The sequence below is a fragment of the Macrobrachium rosenbergii genome, chromosome 56 (genome assembly GCF_040412425.1).
Source record: "Macrobrachium rosenbergii isolate ZJJX-2024 chromosome 56, ASM4041242v1, whole genome shotgun sequence".
NCBI classification, from domain to species: Eukaryota; Metazoa; Arthropoda; class Malacostraca; order Decapoda; family Palaemonidae; genus Macrobrachium; species Macrobrachium rosenbergii.
The window spans coordinates 23,274,793-23,295,136 of record NC_089796.1 but is presented as its reverse complement, the minus strand read 5'-3'; the positions used below and the strand labels follow the sequence as shown (position 1 = coordinate 23,295,136).

The following is a 20,344-nucleotide window of genomic DNA, read 5'->3' as shown; positions in this document are numbered from 1 at the left end:
CTTCTCACGGATTTTCTGAGGCTGTTGCTTCAAAAACCCAGTCTACTCAAACAACCACTTTTCAGAAGGTTCCATTAAGGACTGTCCACTCTGGCTCTGAACCCTGTTCTGGGACTGTCTACATGATTGGTCTAAGTGTAAAGGATTTTCAGGCAGTTGCAGATGCTATTGCTCATTGTAGATGACATTCCTCAAGCAAAGCCGCCATCAAGCCAAGTGAACACTCTTTCCAGACTAGTGCAGGAGACACAACATCTTGTCTTCTAAGACATCTGTAGTGGAAATAGGTGATTTCCCTGCTCTATTTGGGTCTTCCAGAGTCTTTTCACCTCAACCATTAAAGGCTACAGGGCAATGTTGAGCTCTGTATTTAGGCATAGGGCTTAGATCTCTCTGTTAATATGATCTTTCTGATCTCATCAAGTTGTTTGACACTACCGAACAGAAAGAAGATAAACTAGTAGCCTGAATTTAGACATTGTTCTGAAGTGGCTGTTATAACCACGTTTTAAACCTCTGCACTATCTCCTGCGGGACCTAACTAGAAGACTTGTTTCTAGTAGCGTTAGTGACCGCCAAGGGGGTAAGAGCCACATGCTTTTGATAAAAAGATTGATTCTCTCAGGTAATGCAATTTGCTCATTTACCCTAGGATTTTAGCGAATGAGTCCCTTCCAATTCCTGGCCTCATTCATTCACTATTAAAAAGTTTAGTAGGTATTCTTTGTCAAGGATGAGAGAGAACTCTTTGCCCTGTAAGGGCATTGAAATACTATTTATTTAGAACAGAAAAAGATCCAGGCCTTTGAGCAACCTTTGGTGCTCAGTACATCCTTTCTTCTTTCTTTTCTGAAAATGCCTTGGCATTTTTATGAAGGATCTAATTTAGAGGCGCACTCTCCAATTACTGAGGAGATGCTGCCCTGGAAAGGTAAAAGATGAAGTGAGGGCAGTTGCCACATCCCTGGCTTTTAGGCATAATTTGCTATTACCTCATTATACAAACAACGTGGAAATGCAAAACTAGTGTTTACAGCTCATTATTTGCTTGACATTGAAGCTGTCCAGAAAATTGCAGTACCTGGGTCCTATTTGATTGCTGGCATGGTGTTGGGAGAAGGAGTGTAGAGTCTCCCGTCATCCTTCCCTATTTTCTCGCCTTGGTTCATGGTGTCGAGTTGTAGGGGGAGCCTGAGGGGTACTTTTGTATTTGGAGTGCTCTGGGGTTTTTTGTCTATAAATGGTTGGGTAATGGCATTTTTTAACGTTTCAGGGTAGGCAATTGTGTTTTTATTCTCTGGTTTTGTTTTTGGTACTGTGCCCAGGCAGGCAACTTTGTTATTCTTGTTAGCAATCGACACTCTTTGCAACAAAGGAATCCCGCCAAATGTAGCATATGACTCCTGGCTACACCGCCACGTCATAATGCTGAGATGAGCACCATCCAGAGGCAGTACTTTCCTGTAGCAGCTCTCTCAACAGGTAAGGAACCAGCAAGCATTTTAACCAGTGCTAGCAATTCTTCTATTTCTTTTACATTACAATTTTAATGTATTAGGCTAGATAATCCATGCACCCCACCTCCTACAGTGTGGGATTCAGCCATGTAATTACGTAGCTTATATAAAAATGACATTTTTACCATAAAATAAAGTTTTATATGCAGTATACTTACCAAGTAATTACATAATCAAAGCCTTCTCTCCTCCCCTCACAAGGTTAGGATGACATAAACATATTGAGATCATTTGCTGTTGGTTCTTCTTTACCCTGAGTGATGGGTCATTCGCCTAGCCAAAACAAAAGTAGCGCTACTGCGAATTTCAAAATTCTAGCTGCCGGTTAATAGAAACTAATAGCTATGTAATTACTTGGTAAGTATATATAAAACTTTAGTTTATTATAAAAATTTCTTTTTCTGGAACTTGTAGCTAATACATTTGCTTGAACCTTATCTCTTTTTCTCATGGTGTGTGCCACCACATCATTCCTCCCATGGACAAAAGTGGATACCAACGTGACATTCCTCTTTTACACCTATAGAGGGGTCTGAATAGGCAGGTGGCAAATTGATAGCAACTTTGCTTGCACCCCTCTTTCGATTGGGTAGGCAATTATTTTGGAGTAGTTCAAAATTAGGTTTGACAAGGATTTGTAATCAGGTTTACTATTTTGATGGACACATGCTCCGTGAAGGGCTAGAAATACAGCTGTTAGTTCTAGGAAGTTTATATGGTCTGTGCTGTCCTTCTGTGACCATTGGCCCAAAGCAACATGATATTTCATGTGGATAACACAGCCTTTGGATGACCCAAGAAAGTCAAGCCAGTGATGACTTTCTGTAACAACCTCAGCCTGAGCAGCTGTGAAGGACTATGAAGGACAGTAACTTTTTCAGCAAGCTCAGGTGGTGCAGGAGCATTTGCCATAATTTTTCCTGGAAATTCTGCGACTAACGAATTCCAGTAAAAGTGCCTGTAAACCTGAGAATTCTGTTGTCGGTCGGATGAATCAAGAACAAATATTGTCCTATTCATTTCCCAGATATGACTATGTAGTTTGCTGATATGAAGTCTCAACAACCTGATCCCCTTTTTGTGGTCCCAAACTGATATTTGGGATAGTACTGTACTTATAAGAATACTTGTTTGTGACAGCCCAAACCTAAGAATGTTGAATTAAAAAATCCTGTCGTGCTGGTAGAATTGAAGGAATATCCTGGAGGACAAAACCTGAAATTAGGTATCTTTCAGGTCCATTAATGCCAAAAGGTTGTTCCGCAGAAAGTAGTAAGTTTTAGAAATCTTTTTAGGGGGCTGAGGATTTATGGGCTCATTACGGGTGGTGTGCAATATTCTCTCTTTTGAAATTCAAGTCTGGTGCTGTACAAAGAATCATTTGAAAGAGTAAGCAGTTGCATCATGCGCTTATGGTATTTGAAGTGTATTTATTTATTTATTAACCCTTCATCATTTTTTTACCTTAACTTTCCCTTTGTTTCTTTTTATTTTATGGAGAGAGAGAGAGAGAGAAGCTGGTTTTTTTTATATAAGTAACTTAACCCAGTAATTACATAGCTATTAGTTTCACTTGTTCGGCAGCTAAAATTTTGAAATTCATGGGTCACACTAGTTTGTTTTGGGGTAGGTGACCTGCCCCGCCCACTTTCAGGGGAAAGAGAGGAACAACTTAGCAAAGAGCTCAATTGTTTCTGCCGGCTGATGGTTGAAGTCCAGTGGTTGGCAGCAGCTTTAATTTTGGAATTCATACTTTTCTGGTTTTTGTTTCATCGGCGATTGGTGAAGTATTCTTCTTGTAGCCTTCGCATATTTTTAGTTAGTGATAGGTTGTCTTTATTGAAACCTTATCATAAGATTACGACTTCTTTCCCAATTTGGAATTGTTTTTGGATTTTCACAATGTCTGACTGTTAGTGTTTCTAGCTTTAGGTACTGCAGCAAAGGCTCAATACACGTCTGACTAAAGAATCATATGACTCACACATGATGTGCATAGAATGCATGGGACCGACATGCTCTGTTGATATGAGATGTTCAAAGTGTGCCGATTGGGACATTAAAAAGTGGAAAACTTTAGATTCTCACTTAAAGAAACTTGCTAGGAACAAGAAAAGGAAAGTGACAGCTAGGGAAAATGATAAGTCATTAGCGAGTCAGGAATCATATGTTGCTAAATCAGATTCTAATGTTCCTTTAATTTCAATGAACCCAGTTCCAACCTCGCTAACTATCCAAACCTCTCCTTTACCTGGCTCTCACGTTTCCGAACCCAGCCACATGGCCAGCCTCGAGTTGAAAATCGACAAGAGATATGAGTTAATAGTGGAGTCTATTGCACAGTTAGCTTCTTCGGTGAAAGTGCTTATGTGGATAAGAAAGGTGATTCAGAGTGTCCTGTAGTGCCCAGTGCTAGTGAAGTGTTGGTGGAGGAGGTAGCTGCTTGTCCCGTTAATTCTCCTAGGCCAAGGTCCTGGCATACTCCCCAAAACCTGGGAGGGGTCAAACTGGTAGCCAAAGGGAGGCTGGTGCAGTCTGCCCACAAGTAGTTGCCCCCCTCGGTTCAGCCTGTTGACGTATCCCAGGCTGCAACGAAGAGCTGTTGGAAAGGTCTCTTGGTGGATGTTCATTGTATGTCGTCTAGTTCTGAGGAGTTAAGTCCCAGACGTCAATGGCGCTTCGCAGACAAGTCACACCCTTTGAAAAGGCGTGCAGTGGATGTGTCAAACTTGTTCTCCAGTGCCTTCTAAAAAGAGTAAAGATCCCAAGCTCCCCTCATGTAGTCACTGGGACAACCCGGAGCGTTTTTCCTTGAGTAACCTCTCGGCAGAGGATATGCTTTTGGCGCCAGAATGCCAAGCTTCCCATAAGCGCTCTTTGTCTTCTAGAAGAACTTCTAAGGAACGTCATCAAGCACCTGAGTGCCCAGCAGTGTTGGAACTTCCCTCGGAAGTTGAACGCCCAGTAGCTTCAAGGTGCCAGATAGTGCCCAGTGGCTCCCGTACGTGAGGTAGCGCCTGAGCTCCCAGTAGAAGATGTGTGCCCATTAGCATCCAAGCTCCCAAGTGTTCTGTCGTGTTCTTTAGCGCCCACTGGCGCATGAACACCTTAAGGTGTCCACGCTCCCTGTAACTACTGAGCTTCCAGTGGTTTCAGAGCACCCATAGGCGCCCACACATCAACCTTCGCAACATACTTCTTTGATCATTGCTCCTGCTTCTTCTGTGTTGGTCGGAGTTTTGTCTTTTCCACACCCAGAGCCATCAACTGCACAGGTTCCTCTTAGTACTCAGGCTCCTTCTTTTGGTATTCCGGCTCCTAGAGCTATCCTGGACCTTATTCAGAGTAAGCTAGATAGCATTTTGAGCCTGCTCGAGAAGGCTCTTCTGCCGTCCCAGACTCCAGCTGATTTGTCATTGTCTCCTGTATCCTCTGACAAGGAAGAGTTAGTGGAGCAAGAAGCGCTCTTGACAGCATATGCCTCCTTGTTGAGATTCCTGCTGGTGACCTTCCCTAGCTTCTTTTCTCCAGCAACGCCTTCCTCTCCTGCTTCGGCTTTTTTAATGGAGTCTCAGATGGCCGATTCCTCAAGATTACCTAAACTGGTACTCTCCTCTTCAGTGAAGAAGGCGCTGAGCGAAGTAGAAGGATGGTTAGCAGAGAAGAGGGACCAAGGTAGAGCTACCTTTAGTTTTCCTCCCTCCAGACTTTCATGAGTTACCGCTTTTATGCCACAGAGGAAGCTCCTTCCCTGGGAGTTTTTGCCTCCTCCCAGGGGGACTTCTCCAGGTTGATAAATTCAGCCAAGAGATCTGCTTCCACTTCAGTGAAAATCATGTTTTCTGCTTCGGAGCTAGCTCATCTGTTAAAGAATGTTTTTAAGGTGTTTGAAGTGATGAGTTTTCTAGACTGGGCTGCAGGTGCTCTGGTTTGGAAGATTAGAGAATCTATAGTATTGATAGAGGAATCAGAGATAGTTCCCAGGAGTTAGCTGTCCTATAATTTATACTATGGGTATTTTAAAGAAAAGAGAACTGTGTTGTTCATTTACATCTAAGGGAGTGACTTCTTCAGAGAGATTAGTGCTCCTTTTCTCTCCATTCGATCGGTTGCATCTTTTTTCCCAAGCTACAGTCCTGGGTATAGCTTCCGATCTTCAGAAGAGTACCTGAGGTCCTCTTTCACAATCATCGAGATGCCCAAAGGAGACGCCCGCTTTTGCTTCCAGATCCACAACACTGCTGGAGATGCATTCCTTTTGGAGCGGCAGACCCAGGCCATATGCTAGACCGAGATTTAACGCAACGCGTTGTTAAGAAATCTGCCTGTAGATCTTTTTCCAGGAAGTGAGGACAAAGTCCTTCGTACTCAAGTAGGAGCAAGGCTCTTTCTCTTTTGAGAATGTTGGGAGAAGAAGGAAGCAGAACCCTGGATATTCTCTATCCTGAAGGAGAGCTACGCCATACCCTTCATGCAGAAGCCTTCTTTAGTCAACACGCCTGTTGCATTGACAGCTTACTCGCCAGGCTAAAAGAGGTTTGCAGCCCTCTTGCAAGAAGTCGCATCCCTCATCAAGAAAGAAGCCATAGTGATGGTAGACGACATTTATTCCACAGGTTTCTACAACTGATTGTTCGTAGTCCCCAAGTTGTCAGGAAGCTGGAGACCTGTATTAGATGTCAGTGCCCTGAATGTCTTTGTACAAAGACATAATTCAGAATGGAAACAAACCAGACATTTATAGCATCCATTTGCCAAGGAGAATGGATGGCGTCCAAAGACATGCAGGACGCATACTTTCACATACCGATCCATCCAGATTCGAGGAAGTACCTCAGGTTTGTTTTCGAGGGCAAGGTGTTCCAGTTTTGTGCCCTGTGTTTCAGTCTTTCAACAGCCCCCCAAGTTTTCACCAGAGTACTGGCTCCCCTCACGAAGTGGCTTCATCCGATGGGAATCAGGGTATCCCTTTACCCCAACGATTGGCTACTGTGATCTCAATCAAGAGAACAGTGTAAGGAGGACCTTCAGAGAATCCTTCTCCATGCTCAGGATTTGGGCCTTCTCATCAACGTGGAGAAATCACAGCTGACTCCTTCTCAGGAGATTCATTATTTGGGAAAGAAGATAAACTCTCGGGATTTTTGGCTTTTCCCAGTTCCGAAGAGAGTAGAAACTTGCTTGAAGACAGTAAACGAGATCTTGACTCTAGACAATTGTTCAGCCAACAGGTGGATGAGTCTTCAGGGCACCTTGTCATCCAAGGAGCAGTTCGTCTCTCTGGGCAGGCTCCCATGAGACCTCTACAGTATTATCTTAAGAGTCAGCTGGAACAGGAAAAGTCTCCCTGATACGTCATATTCCCAGTAATGTTGGAAATAAAGAAAGACCTGTGGTGGTGGAGTTGCGAAAGAAGACTGATGGAAGGAAAGTCTCTCCTCCCTCTGAACCCCAACCTAGAGTTCTCAGATGCATGGGATCTAGGTTGGGGAGCTTGCTAAGGAGCAAAGAAGTCTCAGGAACTTGGTGCCAGGAACAGAGATCCTGGCATATAAATGTAAAAGAGCTGAGGGCAAAACATCTGGGCCTTCAGTTCTTTGCCTCAGATATGTGCAACAAGACAGTGGCAGTCCATTCAGACAGCACGACTGCCCTGTCTTACATAAAAAAATAAGGGGAACTTGCTCCTTCTCTCTTTTTACGAGGCAGCGAGGGACCTCCTTCTCTGGTTTGGACCAGAACGACACACAAGTAGTGACCCGCTTCATTCAAGGAAGACTCAGTGTTCTAGCAGACGAACTAAGCTGCCAGAAACAAGTTCTCCCCATGGAGTGGACATTAGACCCACTAGTATGCCTAGATCTGTGGAAGCTGTAGGGGAACTGATAGACCTTTCCGCGACTTCCAGAAACCATCGTCTCCCTCTGTTCTGTTCGCCAGCCTTGGATCCTCTAGCATGGGCAGTGGATGCCATGTTACAGGGCTGGTCGAACAAATAACTCTATGCTTTTCCTCCATTCAGTTTGGTGAGACAGGTATTAAACAAAAATTTCAGTCATACCAAAATGTATCAATGATTTTGATAGCCCCATTTTGGCCAGCAAAAGAGTGGTTTCCAGATCTGTTGAACTGCTCTCAGACCTCCCGGGACTGTTGCCTCAAAAGCAACAGCTACTCAGACAACTGCACTTCAGGCGGTTTCATCAAAACCTGTATACCCTGGCCCTTACATGCTAAATGTAGAAGGCAGTCTTCGAAAAAGGTCTATCAGGCAAAGTGGACGATCTTCAGGATAAGGTGTAGAAGACAATGTTTCCTCTACTTAGACCTCTATAGCAGAAATAGTGGATTTTCTGCTACATTTAAGAACAACTAGAGGTCTCTCCACTTCCACTATAAAGCCATACAGAGCCATGTTAAGCTCTGTCTTCTGGCACAGAGGAACGGATTTGTCCTCCAGCCAGGATTTGTTGGACCTCATGAAGTCCTTCGATTCAGTCAAATGAAAGGAAACTACCTTAGTCTCCGGGAACTTAGACATAGTTCTCAGATGGTTATCCAGTCCCCGTTTAGAGCCCATGCAGTCTGTCTCTCTTAGAGACCTTACTTGAAAGACTTTTCCTGGTCGGTTTAGCAATGGCAAAAAGGGCCAGTGAGATACATACCTTGGATAAAAGAGTTGGCTTTTCCCAAGGGAATGCAGTGTGTTCTTTTTCCCTGGGATTCATGGCAAAGAATGAGACACTGTCAAAACCATGGCCCCATTCTTTTACAGTTAAGAGCTTGACTGATATATTGGGTCCAGCTGAAGAGGAGAGGACTGAGAGGATTCTCTGTCCCATGAGGGCCCTTAAGCATTACCTTTACAGAATGAAGGCAATTTGTAGGACTTCAAGCAGTCTTTGGTGTTCAGTGAAAAATCCCTCACACCCTCTGTCTAACAATGCCCTAGTGTTCTTTCTCAGAGGTCTTATATCTGAAGCGCAGTCTATGGTTGGAGAAGAGTTTTTTCCCTCATGTAAAGTGAAAGCTCTTGAGATAAGGACAGTCGCTACTTCTTTGGCATTCAAACAGAATTTATCCCTCGCTTCTATCTTACAATTGACTTTTTGGAAGTATAAGTCAGTGTTTGCTTCACATTACTTACGTGATATAGAAACAGTTTATGAGTGCAGTACCTTGGGTCTGTTTTACGCAGCTGGCATGGTGCTGCGGGAGGAAACATAGGAGGCAATATTCCTTTCTATCATCACTTCGCCTTGCATAGGGTGTTGAGCCGTAGGGGAGCCTGGGAGTACTGCGTACTTGGAGTACCCTCCAGTCCTTTTTAATCATTGGGTGTTGGTGTCTTTTTAATTGTGTTTGGTGGTTTTGGTGACTGTACAGTATATTTGTTCTGGTTATTTTGTATGGTACTGCACCTTGGGCAGGGGCAACTTGTATTCCCTGCTAGCCATTGGAATTGGTCCATCTCTGCAAAGTACCCACTAAAGTTGTAGGCTCCCCAGGCTATACTGCCTCACCTCTACACGATAAGATGAGTGCCAACCAGAGGCACTATCTACTTGCAGCAGCTCTCTTATCAGTTAAGGAAACAACAAGCATTGATTCAGTATTAGCAAATTTTTTTATTCTCAAATTCATTACCTTTACTAATGTTTTGTGGTAGATATGTCCACGCTTCCCACCTTCTTTCAATGTGGGAATCAGCTATGTAATTACTGGGTAAGTTACTTATAAAATGACATTTTATAATAAAATAAGTTTATATACAGTATACTTTTCCAGTAATTTGTAATTGCACATCGAGCCTCCTCCTCCTTGCATGGACATAAAGGGTATAAACAAATTGAGCTCTTTACTAATTGTTCCTCTCTTTATAGCCCCAAAAGCAGGGGTGAGGCCATCACCACCCCAAAACAAAACTAATTACGACCCACGAATTTCAAAAATTTTAGCTGCCAAAGAGGAACTAATTTGCTATGTAATTACTGGGTAAGTACAGTATATATAAAATTTTATTTTAGTATAAAATTGTCATTTTTTGTAAAAGTTAACATACAGTATATATGCTGTTGAATGATCTCGCAATGTAAATCTATGAGGGCTGCTAAGAACATTAGGGAGGTTCTGAATTATCATTCTTTGTTTTTGGTAAAATTAGTACAAGACCAGTTGATAAATATTGAATACTTACTGCAAGGAATACTAAGTTAGATGCTTGATGTTGAAAGAGGATACATATTAATATGAACATCGTGTTTCTGCAGATGCCACAAAACTGAGTTAGTATGGGAATGCTTAGTACGTAACATGAAAAGAAAATCCTTTCACTAATAAAATGTAACTTGTAAATAAATAACATGCTACAAGTACAGAAGTGTAAGTTTAGGTTGAGGTTAATTTTAGGCGAGAGACTCATGTAAACTGAAATTTGTTGAGTTGGTCATAGGTTTTTAAATTGTATCGTAAAGGAAAATTTATAACTTAGAAAACTTGAATTTGCTTGGGTAGCATGCTGCCACAAAAAATGTTTAGTAACCATTGTGATGATATAGAAGCACTTCAGAATTGTCCTGTGAATTATCTCATAGAACAGATTAGATTTTTATTCCAAACATTTTTTGAAGCTATATTGAAAGTGAGTTTGCAGTAGTAGTTCCACCCACCCACTGCAAGCAACATTCCCCCTCCTAGATGTATGTGATTTGTTTTTCAAAAGGGGAATACTGTCACACTTCTGGAGCAAGTTAGCCACCCACATGATTAACATATGGCATTGACTCCATTAAATGTTGTTCATTCAGCATGGTAATAACACAGATTTTCTTACCCAGAGTTAGAAAAAAAGTAAGTTTTATTCAGTTTTTATCATAGCAGGAATAACTACAGCATAAGCATACACATAAAATTCTTAAAGGAAAAACTGCATCAAATGCAGGCACATTAATTTCATATTGAGCTCTTCAATTTATATTATATTTTAGAACATGGATATATGGAGAGTTAATTTCCTGTCACCCCTGCTTATGGAGAAGTGCAAGCTGTAATGCATTTTTTGAAATTTACTTATTTTCTAAGCAAAAACTTACTATCCACCATAACTGAGAATGTACTTTATTAGATGCTGGTGATAAAAAACAGAACACCCAAGACATTAGTTTCTTTGCATGACAAATAAATTGAAGGTGTTTGTAATTGAAGTGACCTTCAAATATTACTTGTATTACCAACAAAAGAACATTGTGGAATAATATGATAATAACAGAAGCAACAAGAATATATGACAGCCTAATCAAACACAACATTAATTCAAAGCTGATAACCAAACAGGACATCCAGTGATTCAGTACATACGGATAGCTTTCTTAATGAGAGAATGCCTTGTTGTTGAAGTCACATGGCTTTACCACAGAATGTGTATGTTCTGTGCTAAAGCTGTGTGATGGGTGAGAGGGCTCTCAAACCAAGAGAATCTCTTTTCTAATTTAAATCTTAAATATCTTTATATTCTCTCTCTCTCATTACCACCGCATCCTCATTGATATTTAACAATTTTCTCCCATCTTACTGACCAGTGTCTCTAACTAATACCTGTTTTCATTGTATTTTATTTGATTTGCTTTCCAGATATCTATCTTGCCCCTCTTGACACTATCAATTATCAAGAAGGAATACCATTCCTGGGATTGAAGTTCGTTTTCAAAGTCAATAGTGGGAGCTGTGGTAGATCTTATCAGCTTCCGGATGCCATGCTGAATACTAGGAAGTGTGATGTTTCAAAGAGGCAGAACTATTTTGAACTACTTGATTTCAGAGGGTGTAGGCTGGCTGGGGATAGGAATCTCAGCATTCTGTTGGGCTTGCCTACCAAGATGATTAGAGTTGGGATGGCTTTATACATGTGATGCTGTCAGTCCCATCAAGTAGATTTGGTTGGCACATGAGCTATCCTATTATGTTGGTGCCACCATTTTTGTTTAGGATAGGTAGGAGACATTGACAAGTCATTGATGAAGGAATGAGCTCCATGAAAATCTAATGATGTCCTTAAGGATTTTAGATAGGCTTTTTTTATGCCCTATAAATAGCGCCCCCCCCCAAAGAATTTTCATACCCCTGGACCCTGAGATGTCTCCTTGACACTGTTGATGACCCATGGCACAAATATAGAAGTTGGTACAGACTCCTCTCTCCAAAGTAACTCTGTCATAGACAAGCCTCTAGACTCCTGTCAAAACCAGAAAAGGAATTAAAGAAGACATAAGATAATGGACCAAACCTTGACCCACTTTTACTGTTTATGGGACCCAGCAGTCAAGGTTTCTAGTGAAGAAATTCAGACAAAAGAATTTTACCTCTGAGACCAGAACATTTTTTACCTATGAGATGTCCATTCAGAGATGTCATTTATACAAATAGGAAAAATATTGGTTGGTAGAAATCATCTCAACACAAAAATCAGATAATCATTTGTTAATTACAAAAAATACATACTGTATTGTAAGCATGACAGTTACCAGACATGACATGAAGTGCATTCAGGGAACTGTACTGTAGTTTGACTAAATTATGTAGATGAAAGTGAGCCAGTTGGAAATACTGTCTTTCATCCAAAGAAAAGCCAGCAATGTATAACACCTAGAATTCTATAGCATTCCAAGAAGAAAACCAAAGCTTCATCATAGTAAATAGCAAAAATATAGTTTGTCAGGCAAAAACTGTACAAAATGAGAATTACAATAATATTTATCCAAACCTGTAAAAAAAATGCTCAAAGTAAGGAGACATAAATTTACAATGCCAAAAAATAAACCACCAGAGTGCAAGGGAGGGAGGAGGGCACACACTTGAAGATCAACTGGCTTGTATAAAAATATTATTTGTTTCATCAAAACATTTTTAAATCATATTTTGCCTGAATAGCAATTTAGAGGAAGGACAGACGACATCAAACTTCAGAAGAAACAGCATAAAAGTATAACCTGAGGAAATGAAGTTGAAAACAGATCTGCAGTAATTCTTGAAATTCACATCCATTGAGCCAGAGCATGCCTAAAATGATGGTTATGCTTACAAGATGAGTAGCAACCTTGAAAGCCACACCTAACAGGAGTGCCAGAAATGAAGTGGGATAAAGTTGTGATAACGTAGACAAAGGAGTATGTTCCTCCTATGTCAGGAGTGTATATCTCAATTAAAATCTTTCTAAGGTAAAATGACATCTCCATATTCTGTTTTAAGAGTGCCAATAATCTCAAGTTTTTTAAAGTTGAAGGAAGATGACAAATCAACATTGGACATGTCAGGATGAGCCATAGTAGTTACTTGACAGTGACGAATCAAACATCTCTCTGTAGCCAATTATGGGAAACCAGTCTCTAAGAGAAATTGTCTCAATCTTCAACATTTTCATTTTATCAAGATCAAACCCTTTTGGTCAGCCCGATGAGAGTTAAGAAAGTGAACTCACTGGTCTGGTTGAGTTCTTCATTTCAATAATAATAATGTAGATTTGCTTCTTGCAAATAACTATTTGAATGAAGAGTCTGGAAGAGTTCTTGAGTTATTTGCAGAAATCCTGACTGCCTCAGTCAGACAAAGCAGGTGGTCCTCTGTCTGAAGAGGTAGCCAAGGTGGTGGTAGTGAACAAAATAATTGTCAAGTCTTGGGCATTGCATGACAGTGTTTTGGCCATGAAACCTATGGCAAAGGAAAGTCCAAGACTAGTTCTTCAAATGTGTAATGGTGCCAAACAAGGCAGTAGCTTACGTACATGCATTGAGGAGGCCTGAGCTATAAGAAACAGTTTTTAGAGTAGCTGCAAGAGGATAAACAGTCCAGAAGTATCTTGTATAGAGATGGGTCTGACTTCCCAGGTTTCTTCTGAAATTGGAGAAGTATTAGTTCACCACATCAACAAAAAACTGGGCCCACCTCCTTTGCATGGTGGTGTAACTGCTGCAGCTTTGACCTCAAAAAGTCCCTCTCTCTGACTTTCTGCGAGTTAAACTCCATGTGTGGAGAAGAGAAGACTCTAAGTGAATGTGGAACCTGTGGAAGTGCAGCTGTTTCAGAAGCTTCTTCCAAAGGGCTTGGGCTTGAAATGACCAGATCTAGATGGCCAGGGAACCACTCCTGTTGAGATAAAAGATGAAGGCCACCCTGATGTTATTCAGAGCCATAAGAACGATAATTTTGATCAGTACTGCATGATCCTAGGTGAGTTACACAGCATTATTCACGACTCTACTGCTGATCATATTTGTATAATTGGGGACCTTAATTCTCACCCCACAAAACAGTTTTATAATGAACTCACTCACTTCTGTCAAAATCACGCTCTCCGATTTAGAGATGTAATGCTCCTCCCTCCCTCCTCCTATATCTATGTACAGAACAGGATGAACACAGTTACAACCTCCAGGCTGGACCACTGCATCACGTCCCCTCAACTTCATGACTTTGTTGTGATCTGCAACATTTGCTACAATCTTGCAATGTGCTATGATCACATCCCCTTACAGGTGTCATTCAGTACCCCATCCCTCCCTACCGTGAACCTCCTAACTGATCACCCACCTGCTGTTAACTGGGATTTTAAAAACCAACAGAAAACCAGACCCTTCAGGGAAACCACGGAAACCAGGCTGCGGTCAGTAGCCCAACCGCAGACGCCTACTGTGCACTAACCAAAATGTAGAAATGATCATCACAGGAGAGATCTGAGAATTCTAGTTGAATATAATTTCTGCTATGGTAAGCCCCGCAGGCATACGCTAGATCGTCAAAGGCAACTCTCGTAATGTACCTGGATGGAAATCGAATTGGTTAAAGATCTTATACACATTTGAGAAATTTTTTACTGTGGAGGCAAAATGGTAGCTTTAGGGAAGGACACTTTGCACTGCTAATGAGACAGGCGAGAGTGCAGTTCAAAGCCCTTACATTGCAGACTGAATGAAAAGCAACTAAGAGCTGATGTAAATGTCTAGGGAAATTAGAATCTGGCGATTACCCTGTCTTTGGAAAGGACATTTCAATCCTAAATAACAAAACTAAAAAGCTATCACAGAGAGCAGGAGAAGCCATCAGTGATTTAGGCTATCGTAAGAATGTGGGGCGATCACTTCAGCACTATCCTGAATTGCATAAACGATCAAGACTCCAGCAGGGATGTAAATAACCTCCTTACTGATAACATTCAGTTTCATTTCGCCAATTGCATTATGTCAGGTAACATCAGCGAGGCCACAAACAACCTACCCCTAATAGTAAATCGCCCGGCTGCAATGGTCGCCTGCTGAAGCTTTCAAATTCTGCCATCCGATAATTTACATTTTGCTAGCTGCTCTGTTCAATGCGCATAATTCACCAGGATTCCCAGACTCCTACCTTGAGTTCACTTAACACCAGTAATAAAAAACAAGCTAGCGGATGCAGCTGGCCTGGCAATTATTGCCTGATTGCAATTACTACACTGCGCGAAAGATACTGGAGTCCTTTCTTCTAGTGAGACTTCTCCCTTTCTACACACTACTGACAACCAGTTTGGCTTTAAAGCAAACCACCAACCAACACCTGCATCTACATCCTGAAAGAATTGCTAAACATTACCTATCATCAGCCTCTCCTGTTTCCTATGTTTTGTAGATATGAGAAAAGCATTTGACAGAGTAAATCTACCGGAAGCTCTTTCCTGAAGCTGCACAAACAAGTGTACACTTCTCTATATCTAGTTGGCATTTTAGGGTTGTTGGTTCTCCACACCAGCAATTTGTGTCAAATTGTAACGTGCTGTCGCATACCTTTGGCTCCTAAACAGGCTCCAGCAAGGGCATTCATCTCTCCCATACCTGTTTAACATGTACACAGATGCCCTGAATGTCAAACTGAACTCACTTCCAATCGGATGCACCATCAACGTAAAACAACAATAAACAACCCTGTTACGCTGATATTGTTCTGATCTCCCATCAGTGCAAAGGTCTCCACGACTCATCGACACCTGCCGCCAATATGCAGAGGGGAATTTGATATCCTGTATAATACACAGTACAAGAAACCAAGACCTAGTGTATGTCGCTGCTCCCAAGATCGCAAGCATATTGCAGAACCACTAATTTTCTCGAAATCATTTGAATTGTGCCTGAATTTCCATATTTGGGACACATTATCATGGACTAACTAAAAGATACAGCAGACATAGAACACAGGCGTTGTAAACTATGTGCAACTGGCAACACGATTGCAAAGAGGTTTGCCTTCTGTCACCAAGAAAACGAAACTGCTGCTCTTCCGCTCGTACTGCTACAGTATATATTGGTGTTCCTTTGACGAACTATACCCAAGAGACCATAGAGATGTATCACTGTTGTTCTGAGTGACATTCTGAGACGCCCTCACAAAACACTCCTCGCTTTATCACTTAGCCACGCAGATGCTCATAGAAAATCTCCTGGATAATTTGAAAATCATTGTGAGGTGAACAATGTCCAGTCTGATTCACCCTATTCGAGTAACAGCAGCAATTCACTCATAAAAGCATCCTGGAGCAGTGAGGCAAGAAGATCTAAATTGTGGAAAGATGGAATAATGAGGCATTTGTTCCTTAAATGCCTTATTCTCTGCATTTTGCAATTATGAAGTATCATCTCCAGAATCTGTCATTATTATTATTATATTTCTACATTCCTTGCTGTTTTTGGTATTCAGCTTCCTGTTATTACTGTGTTTAATGTCACTGTAGAGTTCTGCAATTTTCATTATTCAGATTTAGCCCTCTGACTGACCTCTGTAACTACCTAAGGACCCCAGATGAAAATTAATCGTCTGCAATCTGTATTTTTATTTTATCATTTTTATTTTTTTTATTCCCCATATAGTTACTGTCATTACCATTATTATGAATTCTATTTTTTCTAGTTCTTCAGCAACTGTGTGGATACTGCTGATAATTATTTTTGTCATGTTACCGTATGTATCTAGATTGTGTATATTGTATTTGTATATTCCTTGTATATGGCCTGAGTCAAATAAAGATTATTATTATTATTATTATTATTATTATTAATGTGTAGTATTATTATTATTATTATTTATTTGAAGGGAGTAGACCCTCTTTTAAATAGGTCTTATTAAAAAGGATGGCTGTATTTTGTGAATTTATCTTTATAGTGTCTTTTCTATCTTCCTTATGATTCGCTTCAGGCTCAGCAATGTTAGTCAGCAACCGGTCGATATTCATGTTGGAAAAGGATAGTGTGCGGGATATGGAAGTCTTATTAAAATATCCAATCAGAAATTGTTTGTCTGGATTCAGGTTCTATTTGTGTACCGCTGACATGTTTCAACCAGCTCGTTGGTCATTCTCTGACGTGGTTGCAGAAGGTCTGAAGAAACGAGGTGCTCGGGATTCTGGTATGTATAGGGGTCTTGATCGTGCTGAATTATCATTGGCTGCCCGCATGTGCTTCGGCGAGCCCCTGTCTCCCAAGTCGATGTTCCAGGACTCGTCTTTAACGTGCGAGCGGCGTTGTAGTGCTGGGGATGAATGGAAGAATTTCGATCCTCAGATGCCGAATTTTGATTCACTGGCTCGCTATGGGGATCGCTTCCGCATATCTCCTGGCTGTCGTGGGGAGGAGAAGGGTTTCTACGTAATGTTGAGGGGAAAGTCATTTAAATAATTGATTGAACTATCGACTCACCGCGCTCACGCTCTTGAAGCATTGCACATTGGGAAGGAGAAACCAGCCCTCAACATTACGCAGGAAACCTTTCTCCTCCCACGGCAGCCAGGAGACATGCGCGGTGATCCTGTGAGGTAACGCAGTGAATCAATTCGGCATCTGAGGATCGAAATTCTTCCATTCATCCCCAGCACTACAAAGCCGCTCGCACGCAAGACGAGTCCCGAACATCGACTTGGGAGAATAGGCTCCGCCCGAGGGTACATGCCCCGGTCAGTCAATCATAATTCAGCACCAATCAAGACCCCCCTATAAATACCAACCCGAGCACCTCGTTTCTTCAGACCGTCTGCAACCACGTCCAGAGGATGACCAACGAGCTTGTTGAAACATGTCGATGGTACCTAAAATAGAACCTGAATCCAGACGAACGATTTCTGACTGGATATTTTAATAAAAGATTTCTCATATTCTGCACACTATCCTTTTCCAACATGAATATCGGTCAGTTGCTGACTAACATCGCTGAGCCTGAAAAGCAAACCATAAGGAGATAGAAAAGACACTATATAAGATAAATTTGCATAATACAGCCATCCTTTTTATTATTATTATATTATAACTTTATGAGGACCTGCCTGAGGGCACCAAAGGGAGGAAAGGCATAAGAATGCAGATGGTTGTACATTTGCAGTATTTCATCTGTACCTCAGGGTGCCAGATCCAACTTGTTATTGAGCAATGTTATGAATGGGTGGACTATAAGAGCCCTTCATACTTGCCAACTTCTCTGCAAACAGCATTGCCTTAAAACAATAACTGCAAACAGCAGTTATTGTTTTAAGGCAATGGTCTGGAGCCTCCTGCAGAGTGCATTGGAAGACCATGTTTTGATCTCATGGGAGTGAGAGGTAAGTTATGCTGTTTTGTTCAAGTGAGGATTAAGGAACAACATGACTGAATAGTTTCCTCTTTGGTTCTCTAAGTAAGCAGTGGCAGTCATGTTGATGGACATGACCTTTATCCTTTATGCTTTCCAGGATATTTTGGAAGCTAAGAAAATCAGTCTTTAGATCTAAGAAGTTGATAAGAAAATGCTATTCATCCTGAGACCAAGTGCCCCTTGCTTGATGATCCCAGAGTTGGGCACCCTAACCCTGAGTCTTGCATGCAATAACATCCGAACTTGATTGGAGGAATTAGGGGACTCCTTGACATAGATGATTTCCCTGAGGCCACCAGTGAAGGTCCTGCAACACCTCGTTCATTGTCAGAACTACAAATCCCTCAGCTATTTATGTTGTCTTTCAACAACTGGAGGGCTGAAGTTGGACAGACTGAATCCAGAATTGTTTGTAAGAACCAACTTATTTGAGAGCACCAAGTGACTAGCCATTGAATGTGAACTGTACTAGAACTGTCCGATGGAGAGTGCGAGGCAATGGATCCTGTCCTGAAGAACGAACATATTCTCTTAGAGTGTTAATCACCATGCCCAAGTAAGTTGCTTCCATAGAGGGGTTGCGGTCAGAGTGGAGAGAATGAACAGTGACAAAACAGTTCCTGCTTTCATGGTGCCATGATCAGTCAGTTCTCTGAAGGTAGCAGTGGAGATGGATTCCAGCTGTATGGTACCAAGCAACAACAGGTACCAGGGTCCTGTAAAACTTTTTGGAGCTGTTGGCATGCCTTTGCAGTGGACACAAAATTGGTAAACTTTCCCTTCCCACATGAACTAAAGAAACATCCTCACTGAGGGAGGAGGTTTGGCAAGAGATGAGACTATCTAAATGAACTCACACACTCCTTGACCAGCAGAAGTGGAGGAATTAAAAACTGCCAGAGGCAGAGGAGTTGTAAGAGACACCAGCAGATGACTGTAGCATATACTGTACATAGTGCATATACAGTACTACCTCTTCTGGGTGAAGAAAAACCTGAGAATGTCCAACTATAACAAAAACTGCATTGGTTCTCTAGGTGAATGATGATAACCCCAGAAAGATGGACACAGAATGGTTGTTGTTATCCAACAAAGGCACAACAACACTCACTGGTCCACACTCAACAACTCGAGTATAACTGATATGGAAATCACTAAATTATAAAATAGCACAATTCAAAAAAACAAGCAGCACCAAAAGAAATAGGTTATTGTGTGTATAAAAATCAACATCTAAAACTGACAAACCTCAAAATGAACGCTACAGCAATTAGTAAGGAAGTATGCAATAGCAAAAATTTATGGTATATTGGATTATACACAGCTTACTCGTCCCCATGGGAAGAGACTACTGAAATGAATATCAGAAAAGAAACAGGAAAAATGTAAAGTAACATTAGACCAAAAGTAGATTAAATTAGATTTAAGCCAACATTCATAATAAACACACAAAAAAAAAAATTTTTTTTTAAGTGTTTGAAAGAGTTTACAGTATAAGCAGTGAAATGAATAATTAAGTAGTGATAGCAGTGGAAAAATTCATACAAAGGCATTCACGAGAAGAGCAATGATGTGGACTCTAAAGTCAGACAAGAAAGGGAGGAGAGGAGTTAGGGTCATAAGTAGGTTTGGGCATGCACAGTAAGAGGCGTCAAATCCTGAATGATATAGATTTGTGAGGCTGAGTGTTTCCTATCCATGGAAATAGGCAAGTCATGATTAATTAGTTAACAATGAAATGAATGGATATTAATGCATTGCAACTTACTGTGTGTACAATAACTTCAGGAAGAACGACGAAGGCAGATGGCAGAAGCTGCAGAAAAGCGATTGAAGGCTCAGGAAGGCCGTGGGTTGAAAGATCCTGAGGCCTTAAAGCAAAGACAAAAACGACAAGAGGAGCTAGAACAAAAGGAGAAAGAGCTGGCAGGTGCCAGTGAAGGTGGACTTCGGGTAAGTGACTTATCATAATAAGAATTAAATTAAAAACAATAAGAATTAAAATAAAAATGTAATAAGGAATGTTCATTTTTTAATACTGTTAAACTTCTTATCATGGGTCAGGAAGCACTCTTTCAAATGACCATTTCTTATCCTGTGAAATGATGCCAGGTTAAAGAAGATATTATTTAACTACAGCTTTATTTTTTATTCCATGTGATATTTGATTTTGGAAATTTATTGATTCCTCT

At 41.1% G+C, this 20,344-nt stretch overlaps 1 protein-coding gene across 1 annotated transcript in view; it reads left to right on the top strand.

Moving 5' to 3' along the window:
• Positions 1 to 20,344, top strand: part of Svip (small VCP interacting protein) — a 40,205-nt gene that overhangs the window by 16,569 nt on the left and 3,292 nt on the right. Inside the window, exon 3 of the mRNA XM_067101300.1 lies at positions 19,941 to 20,105. Within this exon, the coding sequence (XP_066957401.1) occupies positions 19,941 to 20,105 (165 nt within the window). The remainder of the gene's footprint in view (positions 1 to 19,940; positions 20,106 to 20,344) is intronic.